Here is an 18938-nt window from a genome sequence, read left to right on the forward strand (position 1 = left end):
GTTGAAATCACCTACTAGAAACATTTCCGTCTGCCGTTGCCTTCTGAAATAGAGAACAACATTCCTGAATTCCGCATAGAAATATTGCTTATTCGCGGTCTGTGTTGTTGAAAACGTCGCATCATCTACATTTTCGTTGCGTCCCCTTTTTGGTTTGATTTGGGCTTTAACATCCTAAAGCGACTCAGGCTATGAGAGACGCCGTAGTGGAGGACTCCCGAAAATTCGACCAACTGGGGTTCTTTGACGTTCACGGACGTCGCACGTACATCACACCGGCGTCTAGCTTTTCGACTCCATATAAAAGCGGCCGCCGAGGCCGGGATTCGATCCCGCGTATTCGAGCGCCCTAACCACTGTGTCACCCCGGCGGGGCGCGTTCACAGTTTTGAGACACCATTTAATTCCTGAGAAAGAAGACCGACCTCTTTTGTTAGCGGGTGGCGCCACTGATGCGCCGGACTTCTTAAAATTTCATTTGTCAAATAATTATGGACACGAAAGCTTCCACTTTTGATTTTTTTCCCGAGGAGTTTGCCGGCACTTGCTACATTGAAGAATATATATATATGTGGGAGTGATAGTAGAGCGCCGCCATGTGTTACGCGGACAATGAGGCGAAAAGTGCAGGAAACCTGTCGCTGCCAGGCCGCAGCTGGTCGGCAGCCGCGCAGCTGCGATCTCGTAAGACGCACCCGTTGTATGCGAGCGACGTAGGCTGACGCCCCCTCTCGGCGTCGGCTGTCGAGGAAATTGGACCTCCAGCGAGCGCATACCTGGCCGCTGGCATGGCGTCATCCCCACACAACGCCGCCAACAGGTACGCTGGAATTCGTGATCGTGTGCCCCGCAGCCTCCAGTGTCAAGTCTTTGAAAAACAGAAGGCCGATGAACTGAAGCGTAAGTGCAAGCCCATTTGTTGCCTGCGCTCTGGTCGAAGTATTTGAAATACGACATGCTTCTCCTACTTGGATAGCACACCATATGAGGAAGCCGCAGTCTCACTGAACCTATGTCGTTTGCAGGTGTAACGCTTTTAAGTCTGTAAGCTTCGAGGATGCAGTTTTGAGCATGATGAACGTTAATATCATCTTGAAGAGCTTTGTCAATCAGCGTCAAGCTGCATGCCTATCAGGCATATTTTCAGCCTTAGCAGAAGCAGGATGTTGCAAGGTTAATAGGCATTTAAATAAAAGCGTCGACATCCGAAACGGAGATGCAGTTGGGTTATTACAGTGGACAGCTGGGAGACTGGGATGCGATTCACATACAAAATCTCCGAAGCAGCGCGATACGAGAACAGAATAAGAGGGACTACAAAACACGAGTGCCAGAGTTGTGGAGTGTCGATCTAGTTCTAAGGTAACTGCTAGATAGCAGAGCACAGAGTGAGGGATCAGGGTACATTCATTGCCCAATTTACACTATCAGAACGTTATCACTTCTAGCCTGTGTTCAAAAACTCTTTATCTGTCATTTTTGTTACGAAATTTTTAGAGAAGCACTCCTACAAAAACTGCTGAACAAATATTTGTCTAGTGTAAATGCACATTCCAGTCACTTCAAAGCTATCGATTTGTTCCTTGGGATGTCTAAGACTGACTGCACAAAATAAGTGATAATCTTCGCGACTTTGCGGCTAACTGCTTTTAGGAAATTTTAGCACCCATAACAAAATTTTGTAAAAGCCTTTTCAGGGGGATGACATTACCTGTCATATAGTGAACACGAATTTTAGGGTAAATCCTACGAGTGCCAAGACAAACTGTATCAGTGTGACTGTCGATGAGGATGCAATGATCTTATTTCCTCGAGAACAGCGCTAGTAAGGAGAACCATATAAAATGTATTTGGTGTGTCAAAGAAGTTACATCAAATAACCATTCTCCAAAGAACCACTGGACGCTTTCTCAGAGTGCCGCCTTCATTTTCCGCCCGTCCAAGTGTGTTGGCGACCGCAGGCCTGCGCTGTGAGCAGAGCACAAACCAGCATTAGGAATAATGTGGTTCGCGTTACCGTGTTCACACTGGGTTAAGTAGTAAGATGTTCAAGTTTGTACTCCATCGTGTCTTAACAGACGTCAAGGCTCAATAACCGACGACGAAGCCTACTTCTCAAAGGATCACTATAGCACTGCATGCGCAAGCCTGGATTTCTCCGGCTGTCTAACTTTGCGAGTCAACTGACTGACATCTCAGACTGTCGGAATTGGAAAACGCAGTTTCCTTTTCTAAGCTCTCAATTCTGTAAAGTCAGACCCCAGAGCACTGTATAAGTTTGCTATACGAAGAAACCGGTGAGCAACCAGCTAGCAGCTGGAGTCGAACCCGTCGCCTTCTGAAGCCGAGGCGGTTACTATATCTTGAAAAATCAGCAATTGACGCCGTTTTCGGAAGTCCCCGTGAAGTAAAGAGAAGACAAAATAAATGTTTTGGAAATGCACTGTTTAAAAGAGAAAAGTAGGATGCCTGGCTGTAGCCCAGCTTGTATGTGGGTAGCCGGTGGCTGCAGGGAAGGAATATGTTGGAGTAGGAGAGAGCTCTCGCCCTATAGGCGGCCGCTGCGGTTCAAGTGTGGCTTTAGACAAGACCACCTTTATGTGCAGCCCATTAGAGGACTACGTTGATTCCGTACTTACTACAGAAATGACTTACTGTTGATATTAAATTAGTTTATATGTTCGTGAAAAGACGTCATTGTGGCATATGTCGACTATTACGGGATTTTACCGCGGGACAGTGCTACAACAAAAATGAAGAAGGCTAACAGGTAAGACCAGAACATTTGCAATTCAAAGGCAAAGGAGAAAATGCAGAATTGCTGTAGAACTCTTCTGCCCACTCCTGCTTTTCAGTAGGAATTACCACGACACCACGCTTGCTGTATGGTCACTAGGAAAGGTTCAGAAGATTTGCGCACAGTTCAGTGGCCTGGAAGAAGAAAGTAAAAACTTCTCTAGCATTTTGAAGCCTGAAGCCTTGAGGATGCAACACGAGCCGCACTGGGAGGTCAGGACGTGGTCAGGATGCGGCCGCGCATTGCCGTGAGATGTTTTACAAGAACAATCGCATCCTTCGACGGCTGTGAGTTGTAAACTCTTCAATCGCATTGCGGTATCCCTGTTCGATCACTTTTACCTCTTTCTCATGGTTGAATGCGCAACGTTAGAATAAGCTTTATAAGAAATCGTCACCGTGCAGGAAACCAGAGTGAAGTCACTCAGATTTTCTTATCTAGGAGGAGAAGCGCTTGCTGCAAGTAATGTTAATTTTCGCCTCTTTGCGTTTATGCATGCTGTGTTGTTTTACTCCACAAGTGGGCAGAACAAGCGTCAAGGTTAAGTTTGATGGAGCTGAAATGGCGGGAAAGTATCATTGTTATGATTTTATAGGCGAAACTTGTAGAAAATTGCGAGAAAAGCAATTTAGTCGCCGCAATCATAGCAAGTTTAGGACGTTCATCCATATATGAATATTAGAACGGCCTGAAGCTGTGCAGGATAATGTTAAGTTTTATTTCGTTACGTTTATGCGTGCTGTGGTGTTCTCGCATTAAGTAAAAGTGGTCAAGGTTGATGCAGCTCAATTGGCAGGAAATCGTCATCGTTGTGTTTTTACATGTGAAACTTTCAGAAAGCGAAAAGCAATATAGTCGCAGCAATCGCAGCAATCGTAGGAAGCTTAAGACATCAATCGATATATGAAGATTAAAATGGGTGATAATTGTTTCACATAAATATGAAAAGCATCCAGATCCTGAACTAATTATTATTATCGAATGCTTCATATCGCTTGGCCAAACCACTGATAAATTTCAGGGTAGAGGATTAGGAGATGATAACTTAACTCGCCTACAATTCAAATGGCTATTAAAATTTCACACAGAGTAATTACGTGTCTCCACTTGCTGCATCATGTGTCTTATTTCTGTGGTATAATGTTCTGTAACTACCATAACATGTGCTTTCCGGATAACACTTACTATGGTGATTTTATAACCTGTTTGATGCGTTTTCTTGCTTAATGTCAATGAATTTTGCGTCTTTGTTTGTTGCTCTGCCGTTGCTTGCACAATAGACAGAGGAAAGCTAGACGCTATATGATGGATGATCCGCCGGTATATTGATTACATCATGCAGTCTTAAGACATGCGAAACAAAGGCGGATCATAACATATTTGCGGTTGAAAAACTGTACCTGGCCAGAATTCCAGGTTATGCTTCGAGGCTGGAACTTTGCGTCTGTAACAAATTAAAAATGGCAGCAGCAGTGATCTAATGTTTCTTTTATCCCCCTCTTTATACGTGAGGTGCGAGGTTCTGTCTCCAGTGCTATCAAGAACGCAGCATATCGATCGGCGTGTTTTCTGCTCATGTGATCTCTTTTGGTGCAAATTTGACTAAGTGCTTTTTTGCTGCCATTCAGCTGATATGATGCGCCAGATGAGTGGTGCAACATGACCTAAGGCTGATCAAGCTGATTGGTCTAAGCAGAAAAAAGTCTTGAAACCAACATTGGTAGTCAGCAAATTAATAAAACAATTCGAATATTCAGTCGGGATACATATAGTAATGTATATGAGCGCCCCACTTCCGGCCACGTTTCCAAATGTATAATGCACGATGGGCAGAAGGGTGCTAAATAAACTCAGATGCTTATTTGCTATAGTTATTTGTTCAACTCAACCCACGAAAACTTGCAAAGAGTGTTTTTCTCGTTTTTTTTTTTTTTTTTTTAGAGAAAACCTGCATCAGCAGATTACATGTCGTACAAAGTGCAGCACTGTGGCATTATTCAAGGTCTAAATAAAGTGTTAATGGCCATGATTTGCTTCTTAGTTCTGAATTTATTTTCCGCTCTCTATGGTAGTACGAACGTGCAATTGGAAACCATTAGCTACCTAGGTTCGAAGAAGACACCAAGAAACCTCTTGAGAGTATCACAAAACCCTGGCACTACCAGAAGTTCTAGCGTCTCTAAAGGCACCTTTCCAAAGTGGAAAGTGAAGGAAAGTGAATGGACAGAAACCACAGTGTAAAAAAAAAAAAAAGCTTTGTGATAAAACAACAGAAATTTCATGGCACATTTAATGACATAACTACTCTGTTATTATTTATTTTCAGTTTTCAATTCCTTTCGCAATTATGCCAATATACTCTGTTAGCGCGTTTTATGTAATTCAACAGGGCTTTTAGGTTTTTAGTATTTTGTTGAAAAACAGGCTAACTTGCAATTTCACATAATTTTGCTGTCAATGCGTTTTTAGGTCAGAAATATTTTGTTCTGCTATGTTTTCTATTATTAAATTTTCTGTGATTTTACAGTCATTTCCTGCTTGCAACTGATAGAATGTTTTGTAAATTTACAAGAATTTTCTTTGCCTGTAACATCAATAAAATTGCGAAAAGCGCCAATTTTGTCAATGAGCACTATTTTTAGGGCAAAAAAACTCCATTTCCCAAATATATTTCAGCGCTGGCCATACTCGATGGCACCCATAAAGTTGGCCGCGCAACAGCCGTTATCTAGCCACCGAAAAGGCAAGTGGAAAAATGCCTAACAGATAACACTATAGCAGCGAGCCAACCTCCTTTTTCGTTTGGCCTAATATATGCTCATAGTTACCAACAACGGACTGCAATGTGGCGCCAGAAGTTATCTTCATCCGAATCGAAACTGTTACGCAGCCAATTGTCGGACAGCGCCTTCGGGGTTGTCAAAACATTTTCATTTCTATTCAGCATTTACCTACTATTGAAGTAAAAATCAGTTTGCGGTAGAAAATACAATAGTCTACATAAAATATCGAATTGTTTGCCTTCCTATCAGCGTTTTGGCTGGAAAACAGAAAATTAGTTTTTTTTTTCTCTGTACGTGGACAGGAACAAACAAAAAATACCTGTAATTTCACACACATTTTTTACAGTGTATTGTGTAATTGTACACAAATTTCCAAGCACTGGTTTGCTGCAATTTTATGGAAATAGTTTGCTCTAACCTTCTGATGGGTTTCATTCCCCCTTAAACCCAGCACTGGGTTTAGGCGGGAACGGAACCCATTAATAGTACAATAATTTTAGCGCAAATTATATTTCTGTAAAATAGCAGCAAATCAACAGTACACTGAGCTTGGGAGGGAACACGAAAACGGAAATTGCCTACAGGTAATTTCAAGTGAACATGGAAATGGGTTCAAGAAAATGGTGTCAGATTCCAAGTGAGGATTTAATTAAAGTTCTGAATTTGTATTTAGCAGAGCATTTCCAAGACAGTCACACACTTGACAAAGAACAGGTTTTGGATTTGTTGTGTTTCTGTGCTTCTTTCGGGGTTCACTGCAGAAACTGTGCGAAGGAAAAAATACAAGAGCCTAGATAAGTGTACCAGCATGCCATTTCAATATTTCAGTGCTTTCCTAAACTTTGGCAACAATATATTATCACCAATACGCCATATGCAGCTATAGCAGCCATGCCTAACAATGATAATTTCAGTACACAGCGCAGTGAAATTATCATGGCATTGAAACAGAAATATATCGCCTAAACCTTATTCATCTCAGATGCCCATTATTATTATATTATCTGCCCAGGGTATTGATAGCCTGAGGAAAAGATAGAATGTCTGCTTAAGGAAAGCAATAAGCACTCAAGGGATCATGGAATTACATCTTTCAGTGATTCACTGCTATCAATTGACAATAAAAATTAATTAATATGGAGACAAGAAATGTCCATGACACGGTGTAGTATCCTGCAAAATTTCTTTCAATGTCAAATATTCATTGTTTTGGCTAACTAAAACAAACTCCCCCTGCAACTTATTTCCACAAACTGTACATTTACATCACCGCATATTTTTCCTGCCTCTGGAGCATTTAGAAAAAAAAAAACCCATGAACTGACTACATACAGCCTTTGTCAAAAATTCTGACCCTAAGGGCCTGCACCAGGAGCACACTGCACACCTCAGAAATTGCCACCTGCAATCTACATACTGGGTGTTTCCACGTAAGATTGAGCAAAGAATGGTCGACCGATCTTTTATATTTATTTCAAGATTTTATATATTGTTGCCTGATGACTGGGAAGAAGAGATCTGTAATTGTTTTGAAGCTAAAATATTTTTCATATACAGGGAACTAATAATGGCGAATAGGCGAAGTGGCGCGCTTATCTTCGTTGCTGTTTTGGCCAACTTTCGTTATAAATTACACAAAATATTTTGAAGTCAAGTAGATAGAAATTATCTTACTAAGTATATGCATATGCTTATTTGTATTCGGCTAACGTTCACTTTTCTGGGTAGTGTAGACGTGTTTATAAAGTTTCCTAAAATCGGCCCACGAAACGAAATTTTACCTACTTTCCAGGCCTTTAAACAAGGTTTATGGAAAAGCAGCGATAATTATATTCTCAGCATAGCTATCTATCAAACAGCTAAAGCTTATATCTATATAATGTTTCAATACATGCTATTGCGGTTATTTCAAGAAAAAAAAGACAGTGAAAATTTCTTACGACAATTAAAAAGTCCCATTTTCATATTTTTTATATTTTCCTCTACCTCAGCTTTCAAAATCAGTAAAAACATGTTGCATAGTTTTGTAGCACTAGTAATTATGGCCACTTCAATAAGCGGCATCACGCAGGTATGTAGATTCTACGGCTTTTATGATTGGCCCACAATTTTTTAACTTTGATACAATATTGTAACGGACAGAAATATATTTGGAACAGAGGATTAAAGATATATACTTTGAGAGGCAGTCAAGCAGCCAGGCAATGAGGGCCCAGAGTTAGAGGCACTTCCCTCCACTATCCACAAACGAGCACGCCACTTCGTCCTCATCGTTCTCCACCCGTAACAATACTGCATCTATTAATTTTTTCTCGACATTGCAAATTCGCTGTGACAGACACTGTAATGAATGATTCGGAATAATATTTGTACGAGTAGAGTTCCTGACACGTTGTGGCATCGGTCAGCACACGAGTGTTTTTCTCAATCACCTTCACCATAACGCGGATTACACAGACGATTAAGTTGTGAGAAAGCAAAGTGTTCCAAATAATTTTAATGAAATGGAAAAATTGTAAAGAGCATAGAGAACTGCTTCAATAAAACACAGTGTTTCTGGGCTTCATTCGTTTCTACGAATTATTTGACAGTGCACATTATTTTGATTTCTGTACACCCGGTTTCTTCCATGCAGTCCCGGCTAGGCGTGCCGGCATGAAGTGCGAACAGCAGGTCTAACGCGCGCATATCGCATATAGAAGGTTATTATAAGTTCACTGGGTTCTAGCAGTTTCAAAATCTTCACAGCTGGGGCCCCTCTTAGCTGCACTTTACCATGCAATCACGCTCAGTTCTTGCGTGCGCGCAGTCTTAGAATTTTGCGTATAACCCGATAAACGACCGTCCATTTAGTACACATTCGACGTACGTCCATTCTAGGATATACGGATGTCCGTGGGAGATCCCCCAACCTCGGCTGGATCTCCTACGAACGTGAGACAGATGTTTAAATGAAACTGTTGAGATCTCATAAGGACAGCCGTATTGGATGTCCTCTAATGTCCCCAGCGGATCTACAGAGGATATATAAATATGAAGCTTTATGTCCGTTCATAAAGCAGACCACGAACAGCCGATAATATCCAGTATTATACCGTGAGCTCACTGTAAGCCCACTAATTGCTCTATTTTAGCATACATGTCACTATGCGTATGTAAAAGAAAGGCATAATAACCGCGTCTAATAATAAACTGCGCTGACATCATAGGCTTGTGTAAAAGCCCATGGGATGCTCAAATTCGGACACACCCAACCATGTCTGATGCAGACCGCGATGAAACTAGTGACTGTAAAGTAGATTCAAACAGTTTTATTCATAGTATATTAAGGCCTCGTTTCAGTCTTGAAGATGGTACAAGCTCTAGCACAAGCTCCATGCAGTGGGGATGGTTACTGTGGGCAGGCAATATCATCGTTCTGAAATTTAGGTCCCAAAATGGGATATTTATCTAAAAAAAAAAGACCCTGAATGAAATTTTAAGTAACTTTTAAGAGACAGTGATGGAAATATTATTGAAAGATGGAACCATTTCTCTAACTTTCATGCCACATACCGGTGAAACCTAGTGGCTGTACCCGGTACATAAGCTTTTACAAAATAAAATCAAGCAAGCTAATAAACTAGTATGGTGCTGTGCCAAGTACTGCTTGCAGAGGTCTGAAAAACAAGCAAAAATATGAAGAGGCAATTTTTCCTAATTTGTTGTGTGAGAAAATATAACAGCTTACTCCTGTTTTCCAACTTACTATTACGATTGTAATAATAGGCATACAACATGTATGCTTAAGCAGAGGCAATGAATCTAGAAAGCTATTTGCTAATAATTTTGAACCTGCCTTAAATTATAGCCTGTCATCACAGGGCTAATAAGACAAGAGCGAAGATTGTGTTGTGTGTGTAACTCCTCTCTCTTATAAGGCAGGGCCCGGAAGACAGCACGAAATAAGGGAAACACTTTATAGGCACACAAAAAACTAGCATATGTTTTGCAGTCAGGGGTTGTAAGGCTGAATGCTTTCAAAATGGCAGTTTTACTCTGCAGCAGGTATTAAGCAACATTTTTCATTCAGAAATTGATACTACCGTTCAGAAAATGTTTGCAGCTCTATGAAAAGAAAGGGTGATCTGAGCCATTTGGGATCTTATGCACTAGAATAGGAAATTGTGCTCCTACATGCCTCATCCGCTCTCTCTACCCCAATTGGTGGGGTCAACAGTAGGAGCACGCATATCTGTTATAGTGCACAAAGGCCAGAGGTACCAGGAATGGGCTGCGTAGCCCTGCCCTTGGCAGCACAGCAAACGGGTTCGAAACCGAGTACAGGAATCAGTGGAACAAAGGAACATTTCACACTCCACAGTTCATGTATCCAGAGATGTGACAGGAATGTGTGAAAGGAGTGCAGCACCCTATGGATCACACATATTTCAATGCTGCAAGAAAGATTAGTACAAAGTTATAGGCACAAAAGTCACTAAAACCAAGAAAATAATAAGAGAGTATTTACACTTTCTAATTTGTATTGTTGATCAATGGGGAAACAATATTAGTTATTTCATGGCTGAAACGTGGTTGAGTTGAAAGCTAAAAAAAACGAAACAGCCGCATGCTGCCAGTAGGATTTAAACCACAATCTCATAAAGTTTAGCATATGTAGCTGGAAGAATAAGCGTATATATTTTCGCAATTCATAATCCATAAGCAACAGAAAAAATATTTTTTGAAGGGCAATATAAATTTGGTTTGGTTTATGGGGTTTAACATCCCAAAGCGACTCGGGCTATTACAGACGCTATAGTGAAAGTCTCCGGAAATTTCTACCTCCTGGGGTTCTTTAACTTGCACTGACATCGCGCAACATCACGGGAACTTAGTTTTTGCCTCCGTGGAAAAGCTAGCACCTTAGTCGGAATTCGATCTCGAATACCCTAACCACTACACCGCTGCGGCACGACTGAAATACAGTATATATATATATATATATATATATATATATATATATATATATATATATATATATATATATTTCCAAACACATTGCAAATACATACCTTAGTGTGAAAAGTATTTGCATCATGCAATGTAGACGCTATAGGTATGACCACTCTGAGAGCTTAATAAAAAGTGACAGATTCAGTTCATATCTTGTCAACCCGTTGCAAGTTATCTATGACTTATGCCTTCGTAGTAGGTACAAGTACGCTGCACTATAGCTGGACATTCCCCTGACTGCATACTAGAGATAGTAAAAACAAAGTGCTGATCGTGTGAGAGGAATAAACCTGCACTACAGTTCAAACTTAACTACACTCGGCTGCTGAAAACAGGTACTATACTGTCGAGAGCACAGGTCAGTCACCTCCACAGCACATGGCCAAGGGATGAAGTGAGAGAGAGCAACTTATGTCTCACACATGCAGCATACTAGCAGATGTTATTATGCAGCAAAACTTGGCCTTTGTCAGAATTACTCGGTATGAAAGGTTCATTGATGAACAAGATATTGTGGGGCTTCTGGTGCATGATACACAGAGGACAAGCTGTCTGGCTGGTTAGTTTCCCATCAGTTTCAGCAGCACCTAGCAGGGCAAAGACAAAGCACAGAGAAACACACAGGAAAAGCATCGCTGAACCAGACTTAAAAGAAAAAAGGTATATAAAATGATAGCATGTGAAGCGTACCTGTGAAATCAAGGATAAAAACAGATAAAACCACAGATGAATGCAATCTCTGTGTGCTTGAGAGCAAAACAGGCCGTGCTGGCGCTTGAGCTTCATAATCATGCTGCTTCCGCCATTTTGCGTTTCAGGTTATTATGGCATTTGTCCAGAACGGTGTTTATCCTAAACCTGGGGATATTTTCCATTGATGTCACATTTGTGACAGCGCAATGGCAGGTTTCTGGACGAATAACCTTTAATATCATTGCTGCGCTTTATAAATTAGTCTTTTATTGATAGATCGGCCAGTTTCGCCAATGTATGCCTTGCCTGAAAATAGTGGAATGGAGTATATGACAATTTGTTTGCATGCTACAAGGGATTCTTATGTCATACAGTACAAACAGTGTTTCTCTCTGTCGTATTTATCAATAAAAGACTACTTAAGAACAGCAATAAATGTTCACTGTCAAGAAATCTGCAGCGAACAGTTGAAAATGTGACAGTAATGCAAAATGTTCTTCTGTTTTTAACGAACGACCTGTCTGAAAAAGTGCCAAAAATGCTCACACATGAAATAGTGGAAGTCGCCACGACCGCATATCTCAAGGATGAATGCGTGAGCGCAGCCCCTGTCTCCTTTTCACGCACGGAAGTTCCTTTCATCAATGGAATCACCTCATTATATTATTGGTTTCATTTGCTAACATGACCAAACTTTATGTATTTTTTCTTTCAATAGTCCGGTCCAGTGCTTGTTGGCCCTGTATATTCCTCAGTGCTCTTTCCTAGTCCTGCTATGCTCTGATGAAAGTGATTGCCCACAGGAACAGCAGCACAACGGCGATAGCCCAAAGAAAGAAATAACACAAGCGCACACTACCAGTTGTTATGAAAACAAAGAGCCAAACATGTTCTTTCCCACCTAAGCACATGGCACACCCAAATGTAGTAAAACCTTTCTATCACCCGTGCGTATACATCTATAATTAATAAAGTTTTCACCTTTCTGAAAATAAAAAGATACCAAATATTTTAGCCAAAGCAGTGTTCACCAAAGGAACAAAACCAAGTAAACATAGCAAAAGCACAGTCCCACATTGAGTCCAGAAGCAGTCACGAGCCACGCACACCTTAACACAAAGCAAACCAAACTGAGCTGCCACACAAGTGACATAACCCTCACAACATGACACTAAAATGCTTCAATATATTTTATTTTTGTGCATAGCTAATGAAATGTCGCTGACGCATCTGCCGCCTTTCTTTCTTTATCAACAAGCCGCAAAAATTTCACTCGTCACTTCATGAGTGTTGGGCGGACACTGCTATGGCTTATTTGTTAATTGTTTAATTCTTGGAAAGGAAAAAATAATTCATTGTTTATTAGCCTTATGCGTGGGTGCTATAAGTGCTTTGTGAGATCGCGATGTGTCATCTGCTTAGGTGTGAAGGAAGAAGTTTCGTTCCTTCTTTTCATAATAATAGGTGATAATGTGTGCTTGCCAATTCTCTCTTTCTCTCTCTTTATGCTACAGTCATTGCACCGTTGTTCCTGTGTTCATTTCCAAATCATGCAGCAGGGCACTGACAGCATATCTGAAAATCCAGACCTCCAAAGTAATAAGCAGGAGCGGTCTGCTCACAATCCATGGACCTGTAGCTCCATAGGTGCCATAAAGCCCTCCTATCTGGCTCAGCACTCAGCCCTGTGGGCTGTAACATGTTTGTTAAGGCTGCACTAATGCATGGCATCATCTCACTATGTTGCACGCATAACGATAACGATTTAAATGGAGAATATGAGTGAAGCCCGCAAACCTTAAACTTTCCTGCACACTTCTACTTCACAGTGCAAGATTCTATGCAGTACATGTTTAATCCCTTTGTAAACCAAAGGAGGCGAGTCAATATAATACGAAAGTAATATTTTCATTGCATTTTCAGCCGTGATGCAGCTATAGCATTATTTCGGCACCAATCCGTTACGCGGGCAGACCACAAAGGAGTCAGAATTAAAAAGATAGCAAAGTCGCGCACCACTGCAAAGCCCTGGGCGTTCTGACATTATGCTTTGGGAGCGTTCCGTTTAATCACAACTGCGAACCTATATATTCACACCTAAGGACGAATTTTTGTGTACTAAGAAATTTTTGTGAGCTTTCCATTGTCGCCGTGCAGCCGTGCATGGCTGGACGTAATAATTACCCTCTCATTCCAAAACTCCCCTTCCGCCTTGAGGGTTTCCTCTGAAACATTGCCAAAATCTTATAATAAGAAACACAAATAGAGAAAAGAGAAGCGAGGCACTCGTTTCCGGAACTTTGTGGTACGCGCTCCAACGAGAGCAAGCATGTCTCGTGGCACGTATTGCCTCACGCTTGTAACCACTTCATGCATGTAACTTCACACCAGGGCGAAAAAAGTGTGCAGTAAGTTGCAACTGTGTTACAGCACTTCATCCGCCCAGCAATAGCATCCGGAAAGCAATGTTCACGCGTTGTTACTTACATTGGAGGGCCCATCCGCTCCTTTAATCCAAAGTAACAAAGCACCAGTGTCTCGGCGAACTCAGTTGTAGAACACTTGGGCTCTTTACGAAAGCTTCAGGGCCAAAGGAAGGTCCCGACTAGCGCATAAGTGGCACATCACTTGTGTAGCACAGCCAAATAACCACACAATAAACAAACAATACACTATGATTGAGAAAAACGAAACACCAAAAAAGCACCACGAAACGAAAAAACCCGCGACTCCCGCAACAAAATGGCGCCAGAACTTCGCTGCCGGATTGGATCTGATCGACTTGAGGTGTTTGAGGTGGGCTGCTATGTTTTGCCAGCTGTGCTGCCTGGTATAAGTTTCGTTTTCACCGAACGAAGAGTGCATGCCTCGGCATGTAAGAATACTGAAGAAAAAATGGTATTAATTATCAGATCAGATGCTGGAAAGCCACATGATTAATTTAGATGAGGTTAGTTTGTATCAACGCCATAATCAAGTGGTAGTATTCAGTTAGTTAGAGCAATCAGTTCATCTATAATAGGAAGGGGGTCAGATGGACTTCCTCACCTGCACAACAAAATTTCTTGTTCAAGTATTTTTTGTGCGAACAATTTAAAAACATGCATGTCACCCAGAAATCCATGGCCATAGACAGACATGCACGGATACCTCTCGGACGTCCGCGTGCTGATATCCGCTCACCATCCAATAATAGATGACTATCGGACATACACCAAATCTCTGATGCGGATATCTGAATTTGGACGTCCATAAGGATGCCTTACAAATGTCTTCTCATGGCAATGGAGATTCGGATTCTAATCGGACGTACCACGAATATCCGTGGTTGACTGCAAAGAAAATACTGGCTACGTGTGGAGAAAATTAAGGTGAAGGTGCCCACGGATTATGCCGAACAACGGTGCAGTAGCCCCCGCCTGCGTACTGCATATACTCTCTAAACATTAAGACGATTGCCGCGCAGTTTGTGGCAAGGCATTTGCACGGTGTCTGATGCCAAAGTAGATCTTTTTTTTTTTTGTCTTGGGAGAAGAGGGGTGGGAGGAGGGGACGGAGACTTCATAATTCGCGTTCCCCGGCTGTACCAACAATTTGTAATGGGACCTGCAAAAAACCTAATTCCCATTAGCTTTTTGAAGTCCATTGCGTGAAAATACAGTTATCGGCTTAGTTCGGTACCAAAGTACAATTAGGCATCCGCAGGTTTTAGGTATGAAACCTAGCGCCATGCGGGTCGTAAAAATGACACAGAAATAAGAGTAACCTAACCTAACCACTGCTCCAACACGACGGGAAACAAGCTGTTTTCAGCACGAGAAAAGGTAAGAGAAATAATCGTGATCGTACGTACTACATGATTGAGCTCGTGCTCTACTGTGCCTCACTCGGCGATAGGAGCGTGGGAGCACAATCATGTATTGTATCCATCCTGAGAATAACAGTGCTTCAACAACTTGTGAAACGGATCGAGTATAACTTTCAAAGCGCAGTATCGAAAGACGTTCGCGATAGAATAGCACGAGAGAAAAGATTCACGTAAGAGGCCCTTTCTGTTAAATTCAAAAACAACGATGTTCCTTGCATAAACATTTTTGTTATGTTCAAGGAAGAGTAAATATATAGCACGAACTGAAAAAAAAAAACCTATCTTATAAATACAGGCTATTGTGTTATTTTTCTTTGAAGAATATTTTACTACCCAAACAGAAACTCTCCATTTTTGTTGTGTTATTTAGCAGAAATGTTTTATTGTGTACACGAAGATACTTGGGATCTATGGGAAGCAATTTTTGGACCCGCCCCGTCGGGGTGGCGCAGTGGTTACGGCGCTCGACTACTGTTCCCAAGAATGCAGGATAGAATCCCGGCCTCGGCGGCCGCTTTTCGAGGGGGGCGAAAAGCAAGGCGCCCGTGAGCTCTGCGATGTCAGTGCATTCTAAAGAACCCCAGGTGGTCGAAATTTCTTAAGTCCTTCATTAGGGTGTCTCTCATAGCCTGAGTCACTGAAGTAAACCTTTTTGTTGAGCTAGTTGGTCCATAACGATGTGAATAAAGTTCAGCGCTAATACAATAGCCCGCAGGCTATTCCTGTCCCCATCTTCTTTTCGCCTTCGGGCTATTGCATTACTACTGAAGTTTTTTCATACCATGAATCACTTTCGGACGTTAAACCCCACAAACTTCGCAAACCATCTTTCAGAATAGCAAAATCAGTCACTTGTAGAGCACATTGGGAGGGCGATGCAAGCTGTGGTCAGTGTGACATTATTGCGCTCTACATCGCCTATCTTCCTGAAGCACTGCGCGATATACACGTATATATATATATATATATATATATATATATATATATATATATATATATATATATATATATACCCCGCCGGGGTGGCGCAGTGGTTACGGCGCTCGGCTACTGTTCCCGAGGACGCGGGATTGAATCCCGGCCTCAGCGGCCGCTTTTCGGTGGAGCTGAAAAGCAAGGCGCCCGTGTGCTGTGCGATGTATGTGCATGTTAAAGAACCCCAGGTGATCGAAATTTCCGGAGTCCTCCACTACGGCGTCTCGCATAGCCTGAGTTGCTTTGGGACGTTAAACCCCACAAACCATATAGATATATATATATATATATATATATATATATATATATATATATATATATATATATATATATATATAAGCAGATCAATCAAGGGGAAATGAGGGTGCTCGTTATAATACATGAAGGAAAGAAGCCAACAGTCGGCGAGGCCAAGGAAAGCGTTGGGGATGGTATGTTTATGTCATTTTTTTTTTTAATGTTTACTTCGATAACCAGAGAAATTAGTAATGTAATCTGTTCAGAGGAAAGATAATTAGACACAAAGTAGAAGAAAAAACAACGTGCCGATGGTGGGATCCGAACCCACGACCTCCGAATAACGCGTCCGGTGCTCTACCAACTGGGCTACATCGGCCGCTGTCCCCCCTGCTACTTTCTTGGGTATTTATGTTGTCTGTATACGAACCTTGAGAGTGTTCACCAGCGCCGCCCTCAGCCATAGCGGCGGACGTGGGACGTCCTTTGTTACCGCCAGCGTCACGTAGAACGTGATCAAGAGCGAGGGCGAAAGCTGTGCTAGAACCCTCTTACGCTACCTATGGCTTCAAGACTGCCAGAACCGAGACCCCCGTAAGCTACAAGCAGATCAATCAAGGGGAAATGAGGGTGCTCGTTATAATACATGAAGGAAAGAAAGAAGCCAACAGTCGGCGAGGCCAAGGAAAGCGTTGGGGATGGTATGTTTATGTCATTTTTTTTTTAATGTTTACTTCGATAACCAGAGAAATTAGTAATGTAATCTGTTTAGAGGAAAGATAATTAGACACAAAGTAGAAGAAAAAACAACGTGCCGATGGTGGGATCTGAACCCACGACCTCCGAATAACGCGTCCGGTGCTGACATAAACATACCATCCCCAACGCTTTCCTTGGCCTCGCCGACTGTTGGCTTCTTTCCTTCATATATATATATATATATATATATATGTATATGTTATACTCTAATCTATAGAGCTATTACACTAAAGCAGAATGAGTTGTAAAAAAAGGAAATTTGAAATCGACAGGAATGCAAACACCGGGTAAAGCTTGGCCCTGCAAGTACAAATTTGGAGAAAATGATCGAAAGAAGTTCGCGCTGAGTCTGGATGGATGTTCGACTTGCGAAGAGGCTCGCTAAAATAGCGCTGCTGTTAGCGGAGCTAGTGTCGTGTGCGTTCCTTAGTAACTTAACAAGAAACATGGAGAGGACGGGGGCTCGCCTTCACCCTGCAGAGACCTCTAGATTAAAGGAATGCATAAATGCTCCACTATGCGGCTGAGAAACACACTAGGCGGCCTAGTTGTTTTACAAAGATGGTACATTTTTAGAGGATGAAAAAAAAAAGCACAGCAGAGCAACTTGATGATACGTATTATAAGTTAATGCGTGGGAGAGAACACAGTTCATGTCTTGTTCGCGTATTCTGTTTGCGTCTCATTCTTGATAATCACTTGTGTCAAGGGTACAATAATGGGAGAACAGCGCCAACTTCGTGCTTTTATACGAACGTAACTTTGACCTTCACGCTGTGCAGTGCGCCCTACGTGGCTCTGATTGCAACGTCACGGCAACGATGCTGAGGCTGTGGGCCACGCTTTTCCTGTTGAATCTGGCGCATGGATTCGTGTGTCCGCCCGACGCCTGCGCCAACGTCCAATGTCCGATGGTGTCGGCCGAAGAGTGTCCAGGTTACCTAAGCAAAGAGAGCAGCGCCTGCGGATGCTGCGAAGTCTGCATACACACTCTTGGTGACCATCTCCATTCCTATGCAAGGGTTTTGAAAACATTATAAGTAGTCCTAGAGAATACATCGCTCGACTATGATGTGCAGGAGGATTTTCTAGATATCAGCTTCTGCTAGATAACTGAAACAATGTATTTGCATGTAACATGAAGAATTTAGTCGTCTCTGCCAGTAACGTTTTTCGGTTTTCCAAACGTAGCTGACTCGTTTGTGTACCGAATATGTCGTAGTTTTTTTTTTTTTTTTTTGCAAAAGTGACCTGTCTGCACTGCGTGCGTCTCACTCGTATTATGAAGGAAACAAGGCTTCCGAGAAGACCAAAACGGTTAAGAAAGTGAGGCCTATTTCTCGGCATAATTCTGGAGAGGAGTATTGCTTCAGGGGCCATGAATGGTCCACTCTGTGACTTAGGGGGAGGTCCTGCTGGCTGGTCAATTTTGGCAAAAACTACATCTGCATGTCTGCCATAGCGTGGGCCCATTATACTTGCGTCTTGTACTAGTGCGCTAGCAGTAAGGCTTCCATTAAAAAAAAATATCTGTTTGAGTGTCTGAAGGACATCGAAAGAAACATAATATGGCTGCGGCTGGGTTTCGAGAGCACTACGCCATCGCTGCAGTCGACCACACGGCGTGTTTAACTGCCACTCTTTCGTGCAGTATTTTGCATGGAATGTCGGGGTCATCATCAACTTCCTTCCGCGTGAAGTGGATCCAGAACTCACCGTTGTCGCATTGCCCTCCTACAGGGCACTAAGCTTAAACCGAAAATCTTATCGCCGATTTAGCCGATAAGATCCTCAAGCCTCGCCTTGAAAACCTAGCCTCGAGCCGGAAGCA

General features: G+C 42.1%; 1 protein-coding gene across 2 annotated transcripts in view; it reads left to right on the plus strand.

Moving 5' to 3' along the window:
- The first annotated feature begins 656 nt into the window (after window positions 1–656).
- The window catches only part of LOC146180586 (uncharacterized), a 23843-nt gene continuing 5561 nt past the window's right edge, over window positions 657–18938 (plus strand). The window contains exons 1-2 of one of the 2 annotated variants that reach the window (XM_084577808.1): window positions 680–900; window positions 17890–18103. In XM_084577808.1, the coding sequence (XP_084433934.1) occupies window positions 17929–18103 (175 nt within the window). In that variant the 5' untranslated portion in view covers window positions 680–900; window positions 17890–17928. Of the gene's footprint in view, window positions 901–17889; window positions 18104–18938 lie in introns of both variants that reach the window. The other variant, XM_084577809.1, reaches the window with a different exon arrangement.

This window comes from Amblyomma maculatum, chromosome 8 (assembly GCF_055883805.1).
Source record: "Amblyomma maculatum isolate TAMU_Amacu chromosome 8, ASM5588380v1, whole genome shotgun sequence".
Taxonomy (NCBI): Eukaryota; Metazoa; Arthropoda; class Arachnida; order Ixodida; family Ixodidae; genus Amblyomma; species Amblyomma maculatum.